The following is a 21,437-nucleotide window of genomic DNA, read 5'->3' as shown; positions in this document are numbered from 1 at the left end:
GGAACTTTTTGTCTCATTTTAATTTAAAAGTTTGGCTTGTTTCATTGAAAATTAGCCTTAAAACACAAAATAATTTGTGATTTCACTTAACAAGTCGATCCCATGTAATGTTTTTGCCGAACTTGGCGTCAAATATTCAGGTTGGCATACACAGTTGCAGAATTTAGCCAACATGGAATTTGTTAGATTCCAACAGCTATAAATCCATTTTATTATCAATAAACCACTATTATATACTCTAGAGAAAAAATGATTACATTTTGTTAATTATACTTAAGGCCCATCGGTATTATAAATTATTTGTGAGTGATGTTGTGGGAGAAAAAATAGTATTCTCTTAATCAACTTTATTAGTTTAAACTGATTTAATTTTAATATTTTTAAATTATAAAGTGTGAAATCTGCAGTTTCTGTGTTTTTGGTCAACCCTCTGCCCTTTTTGAAAAGGTAGATTATCACATATGTATATGATTTTTAATTTTTTGTATTTTTTTAGCATGGTTATTCATCCTTGTCAGAGCATACTCTTTCAACGTATTCTTACGACTCTGGGTGTTCTGGAGATTCGAGTATGGCTTCTCACAGTCACAGTTCATTGGACAGCACAAACTACTGCTTTAAGTAAGATTTCTGCCAAATATTATGTTTAAGTTCAATGCTGTTTTGTTTCCATCATATGTTTTATAGTAAAAATGTCAAGAAAATGAATCCCTTTTTTGTAATTTCTTTGAAATTCTACTTCTCTCAAAAATTGGCCAAAGAAAGCAGATATTCAGACATTTCTTAAAAAATTTTCCTTACAACAATAAAACGAATGACCAGGCCTAAGATATCGGAATTATCATATGATAACGTCTGTGTAATAAATACATTTGTTTTGTTAAAAGTTGCATTTATAACTTTATTTTGTTACATTTTACTTGAACTTTTGTACTAGAATAGCAAACCCAGAAAGTGTGTGCAATGTATCTCCATCTCCCCTTTATATGTGAAAATAAAGTCATATATAGGCTATTTATTAAAGTTTAATAAAGTTTTTGCAAATTTCAAATTAGTTTTTTTTTTTTTTTAAGCAAAAAGTTCCTATGAATTGTCTAATTGTGGGGTGCATCAATTCCCTCACATCTCCTTTCCTTTGCATCACTCTACAGAACTTTTTTTTCCTGCACAAGATGAAGTATGTTCTAAATTTATAGATATACACTGGTATACAAAATTAAGAGATGGAAAGCATTTTCCCAAATATCTCAAGAAATACTGGATAAAAATAAATGAAATTTGGTATGGATATAAGTTATAGTATGACAATAATGTGTGCAAAGCAAAAATTTAAGTGCCATTCCCCTTGGCCATAGTTATTGCCTACATTCCAATGTGCAGTGAAGTTCATGATGAAAGATATCGATGAAAGTGAGGCTTGTATGATGTGTGGTCGCCTCTAGTTTGGTGTGTGGTCATGTCTGACTGATAGGCAGTATGCACAATGAGTATACATGCTGTTAATGAGAGAGTTAAGGAGTGCTTGTGGAAGACCCTGCCACTCATCCACTAGAGCGGATTTCAACTCCGGAATGGTTCTGGGTGAGGGTTGGAGTATCGCAATAGCCCTCCCAAGAGCATCCCAAGCATGTTCAATGGGACTGAGGTCAGGAAATTTGGCTGGCCAATCCATTCGATGAATATCTCCGCTTTCCAGACACTTCTCAATCAAGACAGCCCTGTGAGGTCGCGGGCAATATCGTCTATAAAAACGAATTCAGGGCCAACAGCACCCCTGAAAAGACACACATAGGTCACACATAGGCATCTCCTGCCTGTACCTTTGGGCATTCACAGAACCAGTGTCAAACACATGGAGAGGTGTGCAGGTATCTTGCCTGATCCTTGCCCAAACCATCACTCCTCCACCAGCAAAATGGTCCCTTTCCATGATGTTACTGCGATGGTATCGAGTCCCAGGTTCCCTCCATATGAATATTCACCGAAAATCAGGTTGTAGACTGAATCTGAACTCATATGTGATAAGAACATTAGCCCATTGGAGTTCTGTCCAGTGTTGGTGCTCTCTGCACATCTGTACCAGCTCTCTTTTGTGGGAGGGAGTTAGTGGGATGCAAATGGCGGGCTTCCTGGCATACAGCCCTCTTTCACCGAGCCTCCTGGCAACTCTGTACCTTGAAACTAATGTTCCTGTGGCAGCAGCAAGGTCCCTAGACAGTTGTGTCGCTGTAGACGTCCTCTGGCGATTGGCTGTAAGTAACAAATAATGGTCTTTATTGGGCGTTATTGCTCTCGGACGTTCTTGTCCTGGTCTTCTAGACACTGTCCCACTGTTTTTAAACTAACTCCACAAGTTTGAAACAACGCTTGGAGTTACACCCAATTCCCTAGCAACCTGAGCTTGGGACTGTCCTGCCTCAAGTCTACCCACAATTGTCCTCCTCATACCTTCATCTAAACGATGATGTTCACTCATTTCACCTAAAAATCAACAAAAAACCAACAAGATTATTCAAGAAAAACAATGCAGATCGTTACTGTGTTGTAGAGTGGAATGAGCTGAGCAGCTGGCTGCGGACTTTTATACCTCTTGCGGCCTTAGCAACACCCACAAGAATACATAAACCCATCTCAGCGACACCAGCGCCATAGTGCTATTATATGGCAACCAACTATCCAGGTTTTATGTGATATTTTCCGAGAAATGTGAAAATGCCTTCCATCTCTTAATTTTGTCCACCAGTGTTATTTGAACAGTTGTTATAAATGTCAATAACTTTGAAAGGCCTACGCTAAATTCTGTTTTAACAACTGAGCCGCTGAGTGCATGTTACTTGTCTGCATTTAGAAACCATAAATGTGGAACTGACTTTACAAACTATACTTACGTCAATTTTGCTTTGTTACGATAACCTATAAGGGGTGTTGGATCAAACTGTAACGGGAGTTTTTGATTTCTTAGGGAGATGGAGAAGGGGTATTTCATTTTTCTCCAATTGTGTTGCGTATTTTAATTAAATTCCTTTTTTCTAAGAGGGAGTGTGATTTTTGTTTTGCTATAATTATTTTGTTCACTTCGGAGAGATTTCTGTTTTGAGCTAGTTCTTTTTCTTCGGGGGGGGGGGGTGTTATGGGCTTTGAGGAAAGGTTGTGATTATTCTAATGGGGAATGGTGTTACAACACGGAATACACTTTGATATTAGGTTAAAGGATGTGTGTATTAGGTTGGTCCAAAATTTCGAAGGTGAAAATTTTTTGAGCCTTACCCCCCCCCCTCCCCCATTTGGTACCCCCCCCCCCCCATTTGGTTCCAATACATTAGAAAATAAGTGGGACAAAATTTTATAACATTTGAATAATATTTAGAGGTAGCTCAAAGCAGATGAAGTTTGCATCATTGCCATATAAGTGTATGGACAAAGGATCAAACTAATCCCAAATACGATTGCTTTTTCTATCAACAGAAATAATTTTAAAATTGCCATTTTTGTGCAAACAGTTTCAAAATTACACTAGCCATGAAATATAGTAAATATACAAATGTTTTTTGTAAGATGTTGCAGTTTATGCAAATCAGTACAATTCTTTGTACCATATTACCCCCGCATTATCCGGCATGCCACAAAATTCGGGGGTCACCAAATTTTCAATAACACTTGCCTGGTCCTTTCCGGCATGCCGGAAAAATCGAGGTTCGGAAAAAATATATGTTCAGTTTAAAATGAATATAATTTCTAGGGCTCGACCGATGGCATTTTTTGGCCGATGGGCCGATGCCGATTGTTGGCCGATTGTTCAAAGATGGCCGATTGCCGATGGCCGATGGCTGATGCCGTTGGCCGATGGCAAAAAAAAAAAAGTTTAAAAAAAATAATTTGAATTCTGATATTTTTAATTATGTTTTTCTCAATCACCAGTTGGGACAGGACCCTACTCATTGGAGTTATTGTTTCTAGAAACTGCTCCTGTCCCCCAAACCTGCCATTCTCCTGGGCGGTTACGTGTGTATAGTTGTGTGTGTGTGTGTAGGCGCGCGTGCATGTAAAGGCTTATGTGTGCATTGACCTGTGCATGCAAGTAGGCGTGTGTGTTTCTCTGCATGTGTAAGTTCTTGTGCATGTGTAGACTTGTGTGTGCATATACTTGTGTATGCACATAAGCGTGTGTGTGCGTGTGTGTGTATGAGCGTGTGTAGGATATGGACGCCACCGACCAGGAGAAGCGGATTTCGGGGGACATTGCTCAGGATCGGAGGAGTCGCGCCTGCGGAGGACGGTGGGCGGGAGTGCTGCAGAGTCGGGGGGAGGGAATAAAATCAGCATAACGTCAAGGACAGTCAAATAAGAACAATAAGCAATCGTGATTGCTCAAAAAAAAATCTAACAGAAATAAATTTATAAGTTTGTCAGGGATTTAAAGGATCATTATGTCAGGCTAGGACTAGGTCGGCACGACATACGGAGGTGCGTGCGTGACAGGGCGAAGGGGCTACGAGACCCAAAAACTGCATACGTGCGTCCCCTAGCCCTCCGTGTTGACCGAAGGTCAGGCACCCCCTATAAATAGAACCCACCGGAGAGAAGGGGGAGAAGACCGAAGAGAGAACGACACAGTTGCGGTCGCGGAGGCTGCCGGTTTTTCTACGGGACCAAGCGAGGTCCGAACTGAACTTTAGGAGCGGGAGAGTTGGGCCCGTGATCCTGAAAGAGAACTGTAGAGACGGGAGAGATTGTGCCCGTTGTAAAGGTGGACTGTTACGAACGATAGAGTAGTGCCCGGTCCCCAAGGTGGATTTACAAAAACCGTGAAAGACTGAGCACCGTATATGGTATCAACGTGAACATATGTGAATAGTTGTTGTGTATATAGATATAACTAAATAAATCGATATTTAACCCAGAATCTGTGTGCCGTGGAACCTAACTCATTGATTCAATTCACTTTACTTCCTTTCTACGAATAATGAATTGTAATCACAAAAAAAAAAAAATTAACTCTACTTTGAATTCCGACACTTTGAATTCAAATTATGTTTTTCGCAATCACAAGTTGCGACAAGACTCTACTGGTTAGAGTTATTGTTCCCAGAAATGGCTCCCCCGCCCAAGCATGTCCCTCCTCATGGGTGCTTACGTGTATATAGTTGTGTGCGTGTGTGTGTAGGCTTACGTGTGTGCACGTAGGCGACTGTGTATGAGCATGCGTGTGTAGGACATGGACGCCACCGCCCAGCAAAAGTGGATTCCGGTGGACAGTGCTCAGGAGCAGCCGCGCCGCCGCCGGTGGACGGTGGTGCTGCTGCAGGCCTGGTCCAAGCTGAAAAAGGAACCGGAACATCAAGGACGGTCAAGGGAGAACAATAAGCAATCGTGATTGCTCAAAAAAAAAATCAGATTTCGACCTAAATTTCTATTTTATGAGTACATTCATATGTACCTAAAAAAATATTACCCTGAATTGTTCACATTACCGAAGTAGATCTATCTACAAAATGGTCATCTTAAAAGACTATGCAGCGAAAAAATAACTCTTAAAAAGAGTGAAATCTATTGCGGGTGCATTCATTCTTTCTGAGTGCTAGCTTTATCGAAAAAAGACGCTTTACGAAAAAACCAAGACTAAAACTTTTCTTTATTCGCGTGAAATTCGGAAAGACTCCGTTTGATGAGCGAAATATAAAAACATTCTTTAAAAGAAGGACTCAAAAACATTTTCATTGGTTCGATTCTGTCAAGTGATTTTGTTTAGGGAGAATCTTCTATACCTCCACGTTAGGCTTACCCAACGTTGGTCGCGAGTACCAAGTGGATCTCGCTATCTAAATGGCTTCATTTAATGAATTTAAACAATATTTGTTGCCCAGTGAGGTTTCTGAAGGAAGTGCACAAAAACTGCATGGTAAGTGCGAAGAATTTTCTTTTTTATTAAAACTTGAAACAGTTGATATTTCTTGAACTGCTCGTATATCATTACAAATCATCCACGTGCAATGTTACGGCGAACTTTTTGTAACTTTTTCTTCCAAATGAATGAAACTTTCATCAACAATTTTGTTTCGGTCATCGAATCAAAAATAGGACATTTGAAACAGCCGTTACCATCTTTGGTGTGTGTGTGTGTACTGTATATATATTTTAGGCAGGTGTTACAGACCCGACCATGCGCAAATCTATAGGTCGGATATCAAATCCGCTCCCGATGGTCGGAGCTCCAACCACTGCGTGTATTTTAAATTAATCGAATATTGTTTGTGTGTATAATAAACTTTAAAGAGTATCATAAACTTTGTACAATACACTCATTCATATGTGTAACATCCAATTCATTAATTAAGTGTCCTGACGGGGAGGGGGGGGGGAATTCTCTACATACCCTTACTTGGAGGGGGGGGGGTTAGATCCATTCTTACTAATATTTTCCAAGCCGATATTTTATATTAGAAATCCGCGGTCAAGTGGTTTGGCAAATATTATATTTCATTTGCTTCAGGAAGGTAAAAGTATGTATTATAGGATGAGCTGTTTTGTGTTTCAAACAATGAAACGTGTAAAATATAATAAAAGAATCACTCAGTGTTTTGCATGTCTTATTTTTAATTAGTATCGCATCATATACAAAAATTATTTGTCGAAAAAACATTCGGTCTAGATTCCTTACAGTAAACATTTCTTTACTCAAAAAGGTTTTAAAAAATAATAATGATAGTTAATTTAAGAACGATCCCAGTGATGTAATACTTGTTATTTTATTATTGTGAAGAAAAAAAAAATCTTACGTAAGATGAGGGGGGGGGAGGGAATCTTACATACCCTTACATAGGGGGAAGGGAAGGTCAAAAATATTGCCAAAATTGTCCTTACGTAATTAATGAATGGCCCCGAAGAAACAAAATTGAATTCAAACGTATCTTGTCATAATTTATGAGTGACTTTTTAAATTAATTTGAACTGAGGTAACTTTTAAAACATTATTAATGTTAAAAGGCATACCGAGAATATCAATATAGAGTTTCAAAATTTTAAATATATTTATTTGGAACTGTGTGGGTTTGTTTAATTTTATTTTAATCTTTAAATTCGGAAATGTACGTAATATTGCACGTGGGTGATTTGTAACGATATACGAGTAGTTCAAGAAATATTACCAGTTAAAGTTTTAATAAATTAGAAAAGTTTTCGTACTTACCATACAGTTTTTGTGCAACCTCTTCGGAAACACTAAAAACAGTTTTTTTTTTCGCACTTTTTTAACCTAATTTTTTTTTTCAAATGAAATAACAATTTTAAAAACAGTTTTAAATTCAAATACACAGCATAAGCACATGAAAACACATTTAAAAAACAGTTTCACCAAATGAGAGTGAAATGATTTAATCTATTTTAATCTAAAAAAGAGTGAAATAGCGGCTTTCCAAAACGGAAAGCAGTCACTCATTTAGGATATTAATTTAGTCTTAAAAAAGAGTGGAAAACACTTATCAAAAGGGAGTAAAATTAGCTTATCCAAATGAAGTGAAAATAACCGCTCCGCAAAAGGAATGAAATTCACTCCTATAAGGAAAGTGCGTTTTCGAAACTGTAAAGGAGTGAAAATTTACTCAGTCTGAGTTAAAATCGCTGGAATTTTTTAAGAGAGTGTACTTCTGCCAACGTTCGTATAACTTTTAGAAGGACTCCTGGAAGAAATTTATCGCAACCTCCTGTAAGGCCTCTAGCGCTGCTGCTTTAATTTCATCGTGGGGAAGAAGGCGACTTTCATGTTGAGGATGCACGGTTCGATTGGTCAATACTCTGATATGACAAACAAATAACATAACGTTTCGTCGGACTTAGCTCCGAGTGACTTTTACCTGTTCCCAGCAAAAAAAAAAATCAATGACGCCGCTTTCTTCTGCATCACAGAACTTAGCAAAAATGGCTTCCAGGAGTGTTTCCAAAAGTTATATGAACACTGACAGAAGAAGTACATAGTCCCTCAAGGTGACCTTTTGAAGGTGGATGTGCTTCGGTACTGTAAACTATTCTCGGTAAGATATTATACAGCTTGTCCCCCGAACTTTTGGATCGTAATACGTACAATCTGTATAGGGTGTAGTTATGCTTCTCCTTTTTTAGAGAGTTCAAAACAATCATAAACATTGAGCTGAAAAACCCTTTTAAAACTTGCACCCGAGTTTGTTTTGACGTGCAGTGGCGAATTTTAAACATAGCAAATGTTGCAATTGCGCGAGAAGCCCCATAACCATAGGAGCTCCGTAAGAGTTACAAAAACGCTTATGATAAATGTTTCACAACTTCTGTGATAGAGAAATAGGGCCTCAAAATGCATTTCAACGAGCCCCAAACTTTTAATTCAGCCGAAGCGATACAGAAAAGAATGCATTACTGTGATTCATATTACAAATATCGAAAAATTAAAAATTACCGTCTGTTCAACGGGAATCTAACAAAATGAAACAGAACCGGTTTCGCCATCTCAAATGTTTTTTCCATGATCTCCAATTTGGCAACATATCACCAAATGATCGTCAGTCTGAGACGCTATATTAGTTTTCCATTGAAATAAGTAATAAATAGCCACAAAAGATGAGTAAATAGGCTTTTTTTTGTAAATAGGCTCAGGTGTTCTAAAAAGCCTGAGTAAATAGGCTTTTTAGAACACCCGATCGAAAACAAAAAAGGGAAGTGCACAACTGGAATGTACGCACACCCCACATGCGAAAAGTTATCCTTCTACAGCTTACCATTTTTGAGTTATGACTTATGAGAGATACACACGTACATCCAGCCGCAAAAAACAACGCAATAATTAACTTGTTTGGTACCTGAATGCAGTATTAAAAACTCTTTCAGGTGTGACTAAATAAGAAATTCATATTGAAATTTAAGTAAACAACTTTATATGAAAACAATAACTCCCTTTACTTTGTATTAAAAAGTAAAACAACAAAGGTCCTTTTTTTTTTCAAAAACATCGGCCAATTCCATCGGCTTTTCGATGTATGTTAAGGCCGATGGGCCGATGTTTCCTGCAAGTTAGCATCGGCGGCCGATGCCGATGGCAAAATTGTTGAACCATCGGCGCCGATGCATCGGCCAGGCCGATGCATCGGTCGAGTCCTAATAATTTCTATACATATCTTAGTAGTGTTATTAAACAGTTTAATTTTGAAAAAATATTTACTAACAATGTCATTTGTTATTTTAACCAGAAAAATATTGTTCAATAACGAATAATTTTATAAAAATGGAATCAAAACTAAGTAAGCAAACATTTAAGCAGTGAGTTACCTTCCCTAAATCAGTGCTAAAGAATTTCCTATAGTTATAAAATAAATAAAAATTAAACTTACCTCTCTAAAAGGAACCTAAAGTAATTTATTTAAAAAAATTATGAATTGTAGTAACGATGATAGCTTCTGAGTTAATAACTTTATTGGCATATAATTAAATTCATTAATAATGACCTACCATAAATTACAAGCACATATTATAGGCAACACACATTTTGTTTGAAAAAAGGTTTACTTTCGGGATTTACTTTTTTTGAGCAATCACGATCGCTTATTGTTCTTACTTGACTGTTTTGTCGTCCTATCATTTCATTTTCCCACCAGCACCCTCTGCCAGCACCACCGTCGCGTGGACCAGACTCACGATGCTGCTCCAATTGCAAAAACCGTCTCCAGGTTGCGTCCATATCCTACACACACACGCCTACACATACTCATGCCTGCACACAGACACAAACACACACTCCTACACTCATACACACACTCATGCCTGCACAGAACCTACGTACACACACACGCACACGCCTACACACACGTGCATACACACACAGCACTGCATACACAACATTCACACACATTCATACATACACATACACACGCACCCACACACATGCGCCTACACAAACACACACGCGTATTCATACACACACACGCTCGTGATTGCGAAAAACATAATTTGAATTCAAGATGCCAAAAATTCAAATTAATCTTTTTTTTTTCCTTACAGTGGTTTATTTTCTGATTGGAACTGAATGGGGAAATTTACTTTTGTTTTGTTGCAAAATAAACCTCAAACTATCCGGCATGCCAGAAAATTCGAATTTCCCGGCATGCCGGTCAACCTCGCTTTTTTCCGGTATGCCAGATAATGCGGGGTAATCCGGTAAGTTGAGGAAGTGTGGTGTTTTGACTGAAGAAGCATCAATACTGGCAAAAGCAATAGCACCTGTTTTAGTGGTGCAAAAAAAAAAAAAAAAGAAGAAGAAATAATAAATTCTGGAATGTCAACACAACATTATAGAACTGATTATTGGTGCCATTTTTAATAAATGCATAGGGTTCTCTTCTGCACCAAAAGTACTTCTCTGTAACAGATTCAAGGCCTGCTGGGAGTTCATTGATAAGAATAAATGCATTACAAGACTGAATAATAAGGAAAAGTGGCTGATGTAAAGAACTATGGAATACAATCTGTTAAAAAATTGCTGTATGACTCTTACTCAAGAGATGATCATCGAGAATTTCTTGAACAGATTTTAATAGTTCATCATAAAGGCCCTTCTCCTGGAATCAGATTTATAGCACCTAGAGCTATGCACCATATTCAATGAATGTTAATAATCTTGTACTGTTTTGAAATATAAATGTTTCACTAGTTCACCATCACTTCCATAGAAGATATTGGATTGCAAAAAATATGGTATACTTGCAAAACGTGTGTACTTAAAACCTTGGGTGACAGCTTCTGTACTTTAGAATGTACTATGAAATGATTTCAATGTAATGAAATACAAATTTCATAATTACGATATAAAAATATTGATGAAGAGGTAAGTAAAATTGCATGTGACTCTTTTTGACAATCAGTTGACACACTTGAATAGAAGACAATCGGTAAAGCTGTTCAAGAAGTGCATGAAAAAAATAATTCTGCAAAGTACCTGAGATTATGCCCAAATATCATGAAATTTGAGGACTCCCTAACTTCATGATCAGCTTAATTAACTGAAAAAATGAATTTACCTAATACATTTTATCATGCAAAACTTGAGAGATTAAACAAATCTGCGAAATATGGGAGAATTATCACAAAGCACTAAAATTTATTCAAAGAAGCCAGTTATTAATAGTTTTGCTGAAAGGGATTGATATATATTATAAAAGAATGTAATGAAAAAATAATAACCATTGAAGATCAGTTTCAGATCTTGTTGCTCGTCAAAAAACATTGCTGTGCTTATACCGATAGCAAAAAATAGTTTGGTAGGTACTAGCACAATCATATCCATAGTGATTTAAATATAATGGCTGTATTATATCATTTTCAACTTACAAAATGCTAAAGATTTGAATGAAATAAAGTTGTATTGCTTTCTTAGCCTTTCTCTTTCGTTTTGCATTTATTGTGTAAAATCAGATATTACCGAACTTTGAGGAAATTAAGCTACTTCTAAATGATAAAATTATGAACTCAAACTTTACAATAATTATTTTTTACATTAATAGAACGAAATAGCAAGGTAAGACCAGTAAATATCAGAAATTTTTTTAAAAAAAGGCCCTTTTTGGACACCGTAGTGGTCCAAAATAGTTTTATAGGAATTTTTCAATTTACTTCAGGGGAGATTTTTACTAACTCAAGAAACTGCCTTTAAATTCTTAGCATGGGCATTGCTGTGTAGGTACAGCTAAGTATTGAAGTAAAAAATAGCGAAAACAATCAGTTGTGCTGTGCAAAATAAGTTTACCGTTTTGTATGTAATTTTCAAAATGCATTTATTTTTGAATGAATGAAACTTTTATTCTTTGAGACATATTATGCTTTCTTGTATGATATAAGCCCGTCAAACACCTTATTATAAACATTAAGAAATGAATCAAATGTAAACATTTTTCAATTATGATGTGGCGGGTTCAGATATCCCTTTCTGTGGATGCTATTCATTATTATTGACACTTACCATCATAGGCGCCCATGGACAAGTGGGGGCTTGCCCCCCCCCCCTCCAGAAATAAGAAATTTCTTGCTTTAAGTACTTTTTTCTTTGCAAAAATGTAAACACATTTCTTCTCCAGCCATTAATGAATGAGTTATTAAACATGCCAAATTTTAATACACTAAAACCTGTGAAGTTGACCACCCTTGTAAGTCGGCCACCTTTCTAAGTTGACCGCTGTTTTCAAGCACGGAGATTGGCTTCTCCTTTTTAATTTAGTGTTTGTTTCGTCAAAATGTGATTTTGTCCTTTTCTTGTTATTCAAAGTTTTTGTCTACATATTGTTTCAAACGTTATTTTTATGTTTGCATATTTTTATTACTTATTTTAAACTACTCATAATTATACTTTTTATGTATAATTATGAATATATACCTTTTACTCATAATTATACCTACTTACTCATAATTATACTCATATTTATACCTTTCTCCTCAAAACACGCTTACTTTTATCATATCCTGACTTTATACTTATGTATATAATTGATTCTAAAAAATTGTTTGGCGCAGTATAGCCCTTAAGGGCTCTTGCGCCATTAAAAATAAACAAACCAAGAACTAACTAGTATGCACATATCAAGATATTCTATTATTGTCAAAATAAGTCTTTCTGTGAGAAAATTCTGCACATATGATGTTTTTCTTGCTTCCAGAAAATTGGAGTTTTGTTCTGCTGAAAGTGTGGATTCAACTTATTTTCAAGATCAGAACGTATTGCAACCTCGCGTTTCTTGGCAAGAATCAAAGCAATGGGAAAAAAGAAATACCAGCATGGATTTCAAGAAAGTGCCTTCTTCCGGATCGGCACAAAGACCCATGCTGAGTAACCTTGTGCCGGTTTGGCAGCAACATTCTTTTGAAGGTTGGCGTGCCCCTTCAAGAACACCACCGAAGCAGCACAGCTTCGACTCCACCACTGCTACCAGGAGACACATGTCGCAGCAGTTTTTCCATACCAAAGGCAAAAGCTGCACCAACTTCAACAATGTTGCCGAGCAGAAGAAGAGGTCCACTCCTCAGCATTACAGAAAAGTTCACTCGAAGAACTCCCTGTCGTTTGATTTGGATCAAATAAAACATGCGTCCGGCTACACCCATGAGAATAATTCTTCTTATCGTCCGGAAGCTGTTGGAACACCTCTCGCGAGCAGAAGACAGTGGCTTGTTCGCAGTGCTCAGAAATCGCAAAACGGGTTTCATAAATCCGAGAATATTGCTTCCAGCCCACAAAATCCATTGATGCCCTTGGAAAATTTGCAGTCCTTTAAAAGAAGCAAGGTCAATGTCCACATACCAAAATATGAACATAATGCCGTATCTTATAAGCAGCAGTCGTTGGACTTGCCATTGAATTGCTATAATACTCGTAATGTTCAGAGAAAAGAAGATAGGTACATCCCTGAACTTATACTCCCTCTGCCTAAACCGGTACAGCATAAGACCAAGATCTCGCCAGATTTCAAATTTGATTCATACTCTAAGCCTCTTTCCAGACAGCGATATTACAATTCTTGCAAGCACATTTATGAAAATGATATAATATGTACAACACCTGAATATAATATGCCATGTTGTTACCAAGCTGAAAATTACTTATCCCCTCTGCAACAATATCTAATGGAGCAAGCACAGATATCAGGTAAGTCATTTTTATTCATCGGAAGTTTTACTTTGTGTTGCAAGCTTCTTTTAAGACCATCACTGGTGTTGACTGTTGCACCTAACCAACCTTAATCTGCACCCAAGTTTTTTGAAATAGTTTTCCAGTGAAAAGGCCTGCAGTTTAAAAAATTCTCCCTGTACACTAGTGGTAACTGGTGCACGTTAAATCTGTCATGGTCTCGAAGTTCTTCAGTTGACATTCCATAAAAACACCAGCAACTGATACACTTGTGTCAGACAATTATGCCGCTCGATGATTATCTGTTATAGTTGCTGCAGCATTGTTGGAACTTTGCTTGCACATATTTTGTTTCAGTCATTAGCTCAACCAGAATTTTATCCTGATAGTTATAACTATTCAGAATGTTTTCCTCAGGTTTAGCCATACAATCCTTACGTGTTTATGTATAATTGTACTAAGATTAGCAGTATGACTTAAAAGCATGGTTTTCAGCAAAATCTCTCCTTAGTTTCAGTAATCCAAATGGATGATTAGTAGTAGATATTTTCTATCTACTGCGGATTGTACGCTGCCACGGATTATCTACGCTTTGTTTTCCTCAACACCAAAGCATTGAACCTCAATATTTACAGAAAGATTTGCCAACTGAGCCCATTTTCCTGCTTGCATGTTGTTTATTTTTCATAGCTTAAATGTTTTTCTTTCGCTATTCAGGCTATGTAAAATAAACAACAGGAAGAAGACTTCATTTGCACAAGATTAGACCGTTCGAACCTTTCTTGACTCTTTGTCTTCAAGCTTCAAGTAATTAGCGTACTATAATGATAATTTTGAGAAGAAATTATTATCTTTTAGATTAGTTTTTAAATTAATTTTGAATATATTTAAAAGTTATTATTTCTACATGTTTTTAGTTTAGTTGCTAAAATTGTATGTTAAAAATATCAAAACTTTATATTTTTGCATTGTATTGGCTACGGATTATACAAAGGTATTTTTTTTCCTTCAGGCCAACTTTAGGACCTGTGGATTATACGCCGCTGTGGATAATATGCGGGAAAATACTGTACAATAAATAAAACATCTTAAAACTAGGGATACAATGTTTACCTTGGTATGGTAAATAAATATAGCAATAACATTCAAATTAAATTGCACGCTCGTGTTTTGAGGCTACAAGAAACTAATTTTTCAATGCATAAAATGTGAGTTTTGAACAAAAAGGCATAAAAAAAAACCCTTCGGCTGGTTCTCAATTGTCGATTCATCAAGAAGTTCACTTCTCTTGTAGTATAAAAAGGGCTTCTTGTAATACCCGGAACATGTTTTCAATTCAATTTTTGTGCATATTTTAACATTATTGCAATATTTTGCTTAAAATCAATCTAAATATGGTAGTATGCTAATTTTTTACCAGCATTTGATTTTGTTTCCTAACTTATAATTTATTTTTAAAAACTTAATTTGTACAATAACATCATGATTTTAATTCGCTAATGCTGTTGTGCGCTGAGATTAGATCCAATGAAGTTATCGCACCAATGACTAATTTAATTAGTGGCCCTTTTGAGCTGCAGAGTTTAACTGGAGCCCTTTGTAGAAAACAATACCTGTGGTTGAAATTATTTCTTTTTATATTCCTCCATGGTGATATAATACAATGATATCCTTGGCAAGCTGTTTACATATGAAATATGAAATTGGAAAATAAGTTCTCTCAAGGCATAGATAATTTAGTAAATATGCAAAACCATTATTGATAAATTTGTAATGTGACTAATGAAGAGTCGTTTATCTAATCGAGGTTCCATTAATTTAAACTTAAGGTTTGCTGACTATGTTTACAATTTTAAAATGCTTAATCGAGAGCATGACGGCAAGCAGTCGACTTGGATGACCAAGAAACTAAAAATACGGAGCCTTAAATGAGAGAAGCATCTGAGCTACCGAAACAATATATCTAGTCAGCCAGAGTCATTTGCATGGATTTCAAGACATGCATTTGAGATGCGCATTTCCCGATGTTAGAACGGCGGCCAATCAAATGAAAAAGGAACTTCGTCATTTCGTGGCATAAGGCACGCACGTGTCTAAGATCTGGAAATACATTACAGTCATTGAATTAGTATTTGTGACGTTGCTAGATAAATGAAATCCGAGATTTAATTAAAGCCAAATATATCAAAATAAACATAAAGAATTGATAATATCATTTGGAATTCCCAACAAATGCAACTTTCAAAATCTACAAATTTAGGTTAGAAGCATGCAGTTTAAAAGCAATTTCTTACTTCAAAATTAAGAAGTGATATTTTGTTGATTATATTATAACTAGAAAGTCACCCGTCAAGGTATAATGGGTGAAAATTGTTTCTCTTCTTCTACATTTGAACGAAACAATTGCCGGTTCGGTAATATTTTGATAGTTGAAATTGTAACCCTAACTCAAGTGGATTAACCCAAAACTCCAGTAGATAGCATTCATAGTTGACCGCTTTTTTGTTTCTTCATTCCCCTGAAATGACACAGTCTTACCAGTAAAACAGTTAAGTTACCAGATCAAGTTCAGCCTTGTCACAATAAAGTCTTTCATTGCATGTTAAACATTACCAAAACACATTATCAAATTATCATCCTGTGTCGCGAGTTTCGTTATTGAAACACGCACGTTACTCGATCATTGCTGTTATTTATATGAGGATGATACATATCAAATCTACACAGTTTTGTTTTTCATTTGGTTTTAATTACTTTGTCAAACTTCAGAAAATATCCTAATTAACAGAAAGAGTATGTGTTAATTCTTGGAATTGGGAGTTAGCTCTATTTTGTATTTGTTCAGGCAAACTGACAGACTACAACGATGATAAAGATTCCTTCTCGCAAAGTGATGACTCTGATGGTGCAAGAGATGATGAAGACCATTTTGCTGATGACGAGGGCATGAGCCATCATGATTCCTCATCGTTAGAGTACCTTGACAATTATAGGTTCTTTGAAGGAGATTATGAGGAGCTTTTTTACCACCCACCAACTTTGCATTCATCTTACAGGAAAGGGAAATCAGATCTACAGTTATCTTGTAAGTACATATTTTTTTTAAATTTATTTATTGGTACCAGTATCATTATTATTTGTGATACAGAAAATGCCCTTTTTTTTCCGGATATTTTTTTCAAATTTTATTCGAATATTCGGCGGAATACAGGCGTCCCTCGGATAACATGGTTAATTCGTTCCGTGTAGTATCAAAAAACTTTTTAACTTATTTTTTACACTGATTAATCATGTACATAGTAAAAATGGTGTCAATATGTATAGTATTGTATCAAAACCATGTTTTGTGTTATATCGAAACCATGTTATAAGAGACTTAGAATTATTGTGAATCAAGGGATGTGTACCGTGTTATATCGAAACTAAGTTTCATAAAAACCAAGTAAAAATGTATTAGAGTTATTATCAAAAATTAGCAGAATGTATTAAACAAAAATGAAATTCCATCTTTTTAAGAAATAACATTTATGTTGCATCAAAACCGTGAATTATTAAATTCAAGTTTTGTATCGTGTAATATCGTAACCGTGTTATAATAATCGCAAATTTAGTACTGTGTGATATTGGAACCATGTTGTACAAGTACCCTGTTATACAAGGGATGCCTGTACTGAATATTCAGGTAAAAAAAAAGTTTAACTAATATTAATTTTTATTTTATGGCAATTTGAAATATTTTTTAAAACCTATTTTGTATGTTTTTGCAAAATGTAAATGCATTTTCCATTTGACATGCTAATTTTATCTTCAGTAACTATGATTATTAATTTTAAATAAATAGAAAATAAGAAATCATCCAAGGTAAAAGAAGGCAAGAACCAAAGGCAAATTAATGTAATTAATTTCTTGTTTGATTTATTTGCAATTATGCATAAATTCGTAATTATGTCTTTTCTTATAAATGATTTGATAACTGATAATCATGGTAGCATTTAATGTCTAAGCATTTTCTACACATTATAATCAACTTTTTTAAATATTTTTAAAGCTATGATAGATATTTTTATATATATATGTACATTTTAACAGCTTATATTGTTATATAGAAAAAGCATTTAATTTACTCTACATGTTCCTGAACACTTAATATTATTAAGGTTTTTTTCTGGTTACTGTAATTAAAATCTGGTTAATCTGGTTACTGTATATTTAAATGAGTTAGTAATGGTGGGATTTGTGTTACATATCATAAGATTTAAGCAAAATTGAAAAGCAACAAAATTTAAGTTTCAACATCTGAGTGTTTTCTCTTATTTTACATATAACCTACTTTGAATGTAATAATCTTAGTAAGTAACAATTTGAATTTTTGTACTGTAGTATCATACTATAGCTTTCATTCATTGTGTGAACAAATGTTTTATTTACTAATTGTTTATATTTTAAACAATTTGATTATTATTTGGTAGCCAAATGTTGAAGTATTTAGCTTAACCAAATATTCAATTTGTCAGATGAATACCAACCGAATGTTCGGTGCATACCTAACTATTATGCAAGCTGCTTCAAAAGTTATCCTTGAGGATTTTCATATCATGATTTTAGGATGAAGCAAAAGTGATCATTTGCTTGACTAGATGCATTTCAATGTCTATTGGAATTTCTATTCAATAAAAGTGAACCCTGGCTTTTTTTTTTTCATAGCCAAATTTGATTTTTAAAAGGACATTTTGTAAATTTTATAGGCTCAAAGCCACTCAATGGGCGTTCAGACCCACCATTGTCTTCACCCGTTTTTTGCCACAGAGATTCAAGTCAGCACCTGTTGCCATCATATTATGATTCCATTTGTGACAGAAGCGATGAACACTTAGAAAGCAACACTGCTGAAGAAGAAGAAGAGGAGGAGGATGAAGAAGAAGAAGAAGATGATGATGTGAGTCTCATTTCATTTTTACTTTTCTGTCAATAGTTAAGAAGTTTCCTCATTTAATAAAATTGCATTACTTAATTAAAAGTTAAGTGTTTCAGCAATTTTAGTACATTGTTAAGTCTGAATGCACCGATGCATAATCAACTTGAATCAAATCAATATTTAGATTATAGTTTTAGTATAATAAATTGTGTGCAGTTCTAAATAATTTAAAATTAAGTTAATTTAAGACTGCATTTTGTTTTAATGAAATATTTAACAAAAATACATCCATTGTTATGTTAAATCCATTGTTATGAAAGAACTGAAATAAACAGGATCTGCTGCAGATTTTTTTTTTTTTTTTTGTAATTAATTTAATTATACAGTAAAACCTCAATAAGTAGTCAACCAGATAAGTGGTCACTCCATTTATGTCGCTGTTTTACTTTGGCATTTTCTTGTTCACCTTAATATAAAATAGTCCTCCTTTGCTCATCACCAAATTTAATTCTACCACGGTTCTAGTCACTTGAAAATTGTTTTATAAATATCTTCTTTCTTATCAGATCTTAGAAAATAGCAACGGACTTTGTAGAAACGCTGTAATGTTCATTTTTCTGAGTCCAATTTTCAATTTAGAAACTATGCTCTCGTGCAGAGAATTGAAAAGCAACAGGGGATGTGAAGGACAATTAGAAAAGAAGGTGTAGCTGTTTCAAAAGCAGAAGAAAAGGATAAGAAGGGCATTTTGAATTGCTCACAAGAAACTGAATCAACTCTGCAATACTCTCATCAGAGGACAAGGTGAAAGCAGAATTTTAAACTTGGCCATGTGACCTGAGAATTCTATGTGCATTAAATAACTTCCCTTTGGAAAGCGAAGAATTTTGCATTGAAACCATTCCCGATTTTCAATAAGGAACAGCAGCTGTTGCATGATTCTTTGAATCCAGTCCCTGCTTGAAATCTCGTTCTTCACTGCTGGTCTTTCGAAGCGTACTTCTTACTGTGATTCTGTCTATGTGGACATTTTTCTAGATCACATCTGAATCTGACTTCATTTCATTGCGAGTAAACCCTGCTATGAGGGTTGTTTCTCTCACAGTCTCTGCTTCAAATCTCACTCCTCACTGCTGGTCATTCAAAGCATACTTCTTGCTATGATTCTGCCTAATGTGGACATTTTTCTTGATCATTCTTGCTCATTTCTGAATATGACTTCATTTCATTTCGAGTAAACCCCACTATGAGGGCTGTTTTTTCTCTTACAGCTTTGGGATTCAGTTAAGCTAAGTATTTCAGTCATTTTTAGATGCTTTCTTTTTTTTCTTTAATTCATACTTCACCTAAGTCGTCACTCCGCATAAGTGGTCAAAATTTTTGGTCCCTTGAGTGAGGATTTAACAAGGTTTTACTGTATATTCTAAATAAAGTTTCAAAAGTTAGAAATGAAATTAGGTCACATCCAAAAATAAAACTCTAGATTAACAGTCACCAGTCATCAAGATATGACCATTTCATTGAAAATGGTTACCAAAAGATCAAGTCACAGTAGCCAAAAGTGGCAAGCGTGTAGGTATAGTGACAAATAATTTTTTTTTTATGATGTTCATTTTAGATCGGTATTTTCATTTAGAGTTACAAAATCAAGTAATCTTGGCACTTTTTACACCTATTCACTTGATCCGCTTCTACGATCGCAATTTAAAAAAAAATTAAATAGTTCATTTTTGCATTTACATCCTTAAAACGTTCCTAATTCCTGAAAAATAATCTTATCAAGAGACAGAAATTTCTCAAAAATAAATAAAATAAGACCTGTATGAGTTCTTACATTACTTTTGTTATTATCAAATACATTTTTTTTTAATATCTTTATTATGTGTTATAATCAAAAATGTATCCATTGAATTTTTTTTTCTTTTTGTTTTATTTTGTAGATTATTATAATCCCTCAATTTGTCGTCAATATTTCTCACAGCTTATATAACAGCGATTTACTTTTTGTGCTATGTACATACATTTTTAAAAATGGCTACCAAAAGTGAAAAATTGGCTAGTATTTTTTGTGACTTCGGTAGACAGTGACTAAAATAATTTCCAATTCACTTTGTAGTGCTGGTAAATAGCAAATACTGAACAAAATTTTCAACAGTATTTTGCTGTATTTTAAGTAAGTATTTCATGATATTTCGTGTGTATCTTTTGCAGGAGGGGAAATCTTCAAATGGTGATATTCAAAAATATGCTGAAGACAATTTGAATCGTCACACTAAGGGAATATTTCGTAAGAAATTTTCCCTGCAAGATATGTTGTCTTGGTCCAAAGTATGTATTTTAAAATATTTCAAAATTTAGACATATTTATTTATTTTGCAGTTGAAATTTATTTTCCCTTGGAGAAGTAAAGGTTTTTGAAAATTTTTAGTGCTGAGATTATACTCTTGATGATTTCTTCGAGTTAAAATAAAAAATAACCCAAAATATTTAAGCTGGGACTTTTCGTGTTTTCAACTTTTGTGAAGTTTGTTATATTGCAAGAATTAACTCTAGCATGCAACATTTTAGAAAAAAAAGAGATTCTGAGTAGCAAATTTTCCTTCTCTTCAACAGCTCAAGTTTGATCATTTGATGTTTCATTGAAATTTCAATATTCATCTCTAGTACTTTAAATTTTCATAATTTCTCCAATATATTACTAAAACCGTATTGGTTTGGAAACACTCTTGCACTGAGCACATGCTTTGCTGAAAATTTTATGCTTTTTTTTTTTTTTTTTTTTTGAGATTTCAACACTTTTGCATCCTGTAAGTGTTTTGTTTATTTTGAAAGTTGGAAGTTACTTTAACTTATGCTATCACAAAATGCTTCATTTTAATTTTCAGTTCA

At 34.8% G+C, this 21,437-nt stretch overlaps 1 protein-coding gene across 1 annotated transcript in view; it reads left to right on the top strand.

Moving 5' to 3' along the window:
• The window catches only part of LOC129229742 (uncharacterized), a 60,978-nt gene that overhangs the window by 21,782 nt on the left and 17,759 nt on the right, over positions 1–21,437 (top strand). The window contains exons 8-12 of the mRNA XM_054864110.1: positions 497–621; positions 12,666–13,651; positions 16,479–16,718; positions 18,379–18,541; positions 20,765–20,876. Coding sequence (XP_054720085.1) covers positions 497–621; positions 12,666–13,651; positions 16,479–16,718; positions 18,379–18,541; positions 20,765–20,876 — 1,626 coding nt within the window. The remainder of the gene's footprint in view (positions 1–496; positions 622–12,665; positions 13,652–16,478; positions 16,719–18,378; positions 18,542–20,764; positions 20,877–21,437) is intronic.

The sequence above is a fragment of the Uloborus diversus genome, chromosome 9, assembly GCF_026930045.1.
Source record: "Uloborus diversus isolate 005 chromosome 9, Udiv.v.3.1, whole genome shotgun sequence".
NCBI classification, from domain to species: domain Eukaryota; kingdom Metazoa; phylum Arthropoda; class Arachnida; order Araneae; family Uloboridae; genus Uloborus; species Uloborus diversus.
Note: the sequence above shows the minus strand (reverse complement) of the source record. Positions and strands in the feature narration are given on the sequence as shown.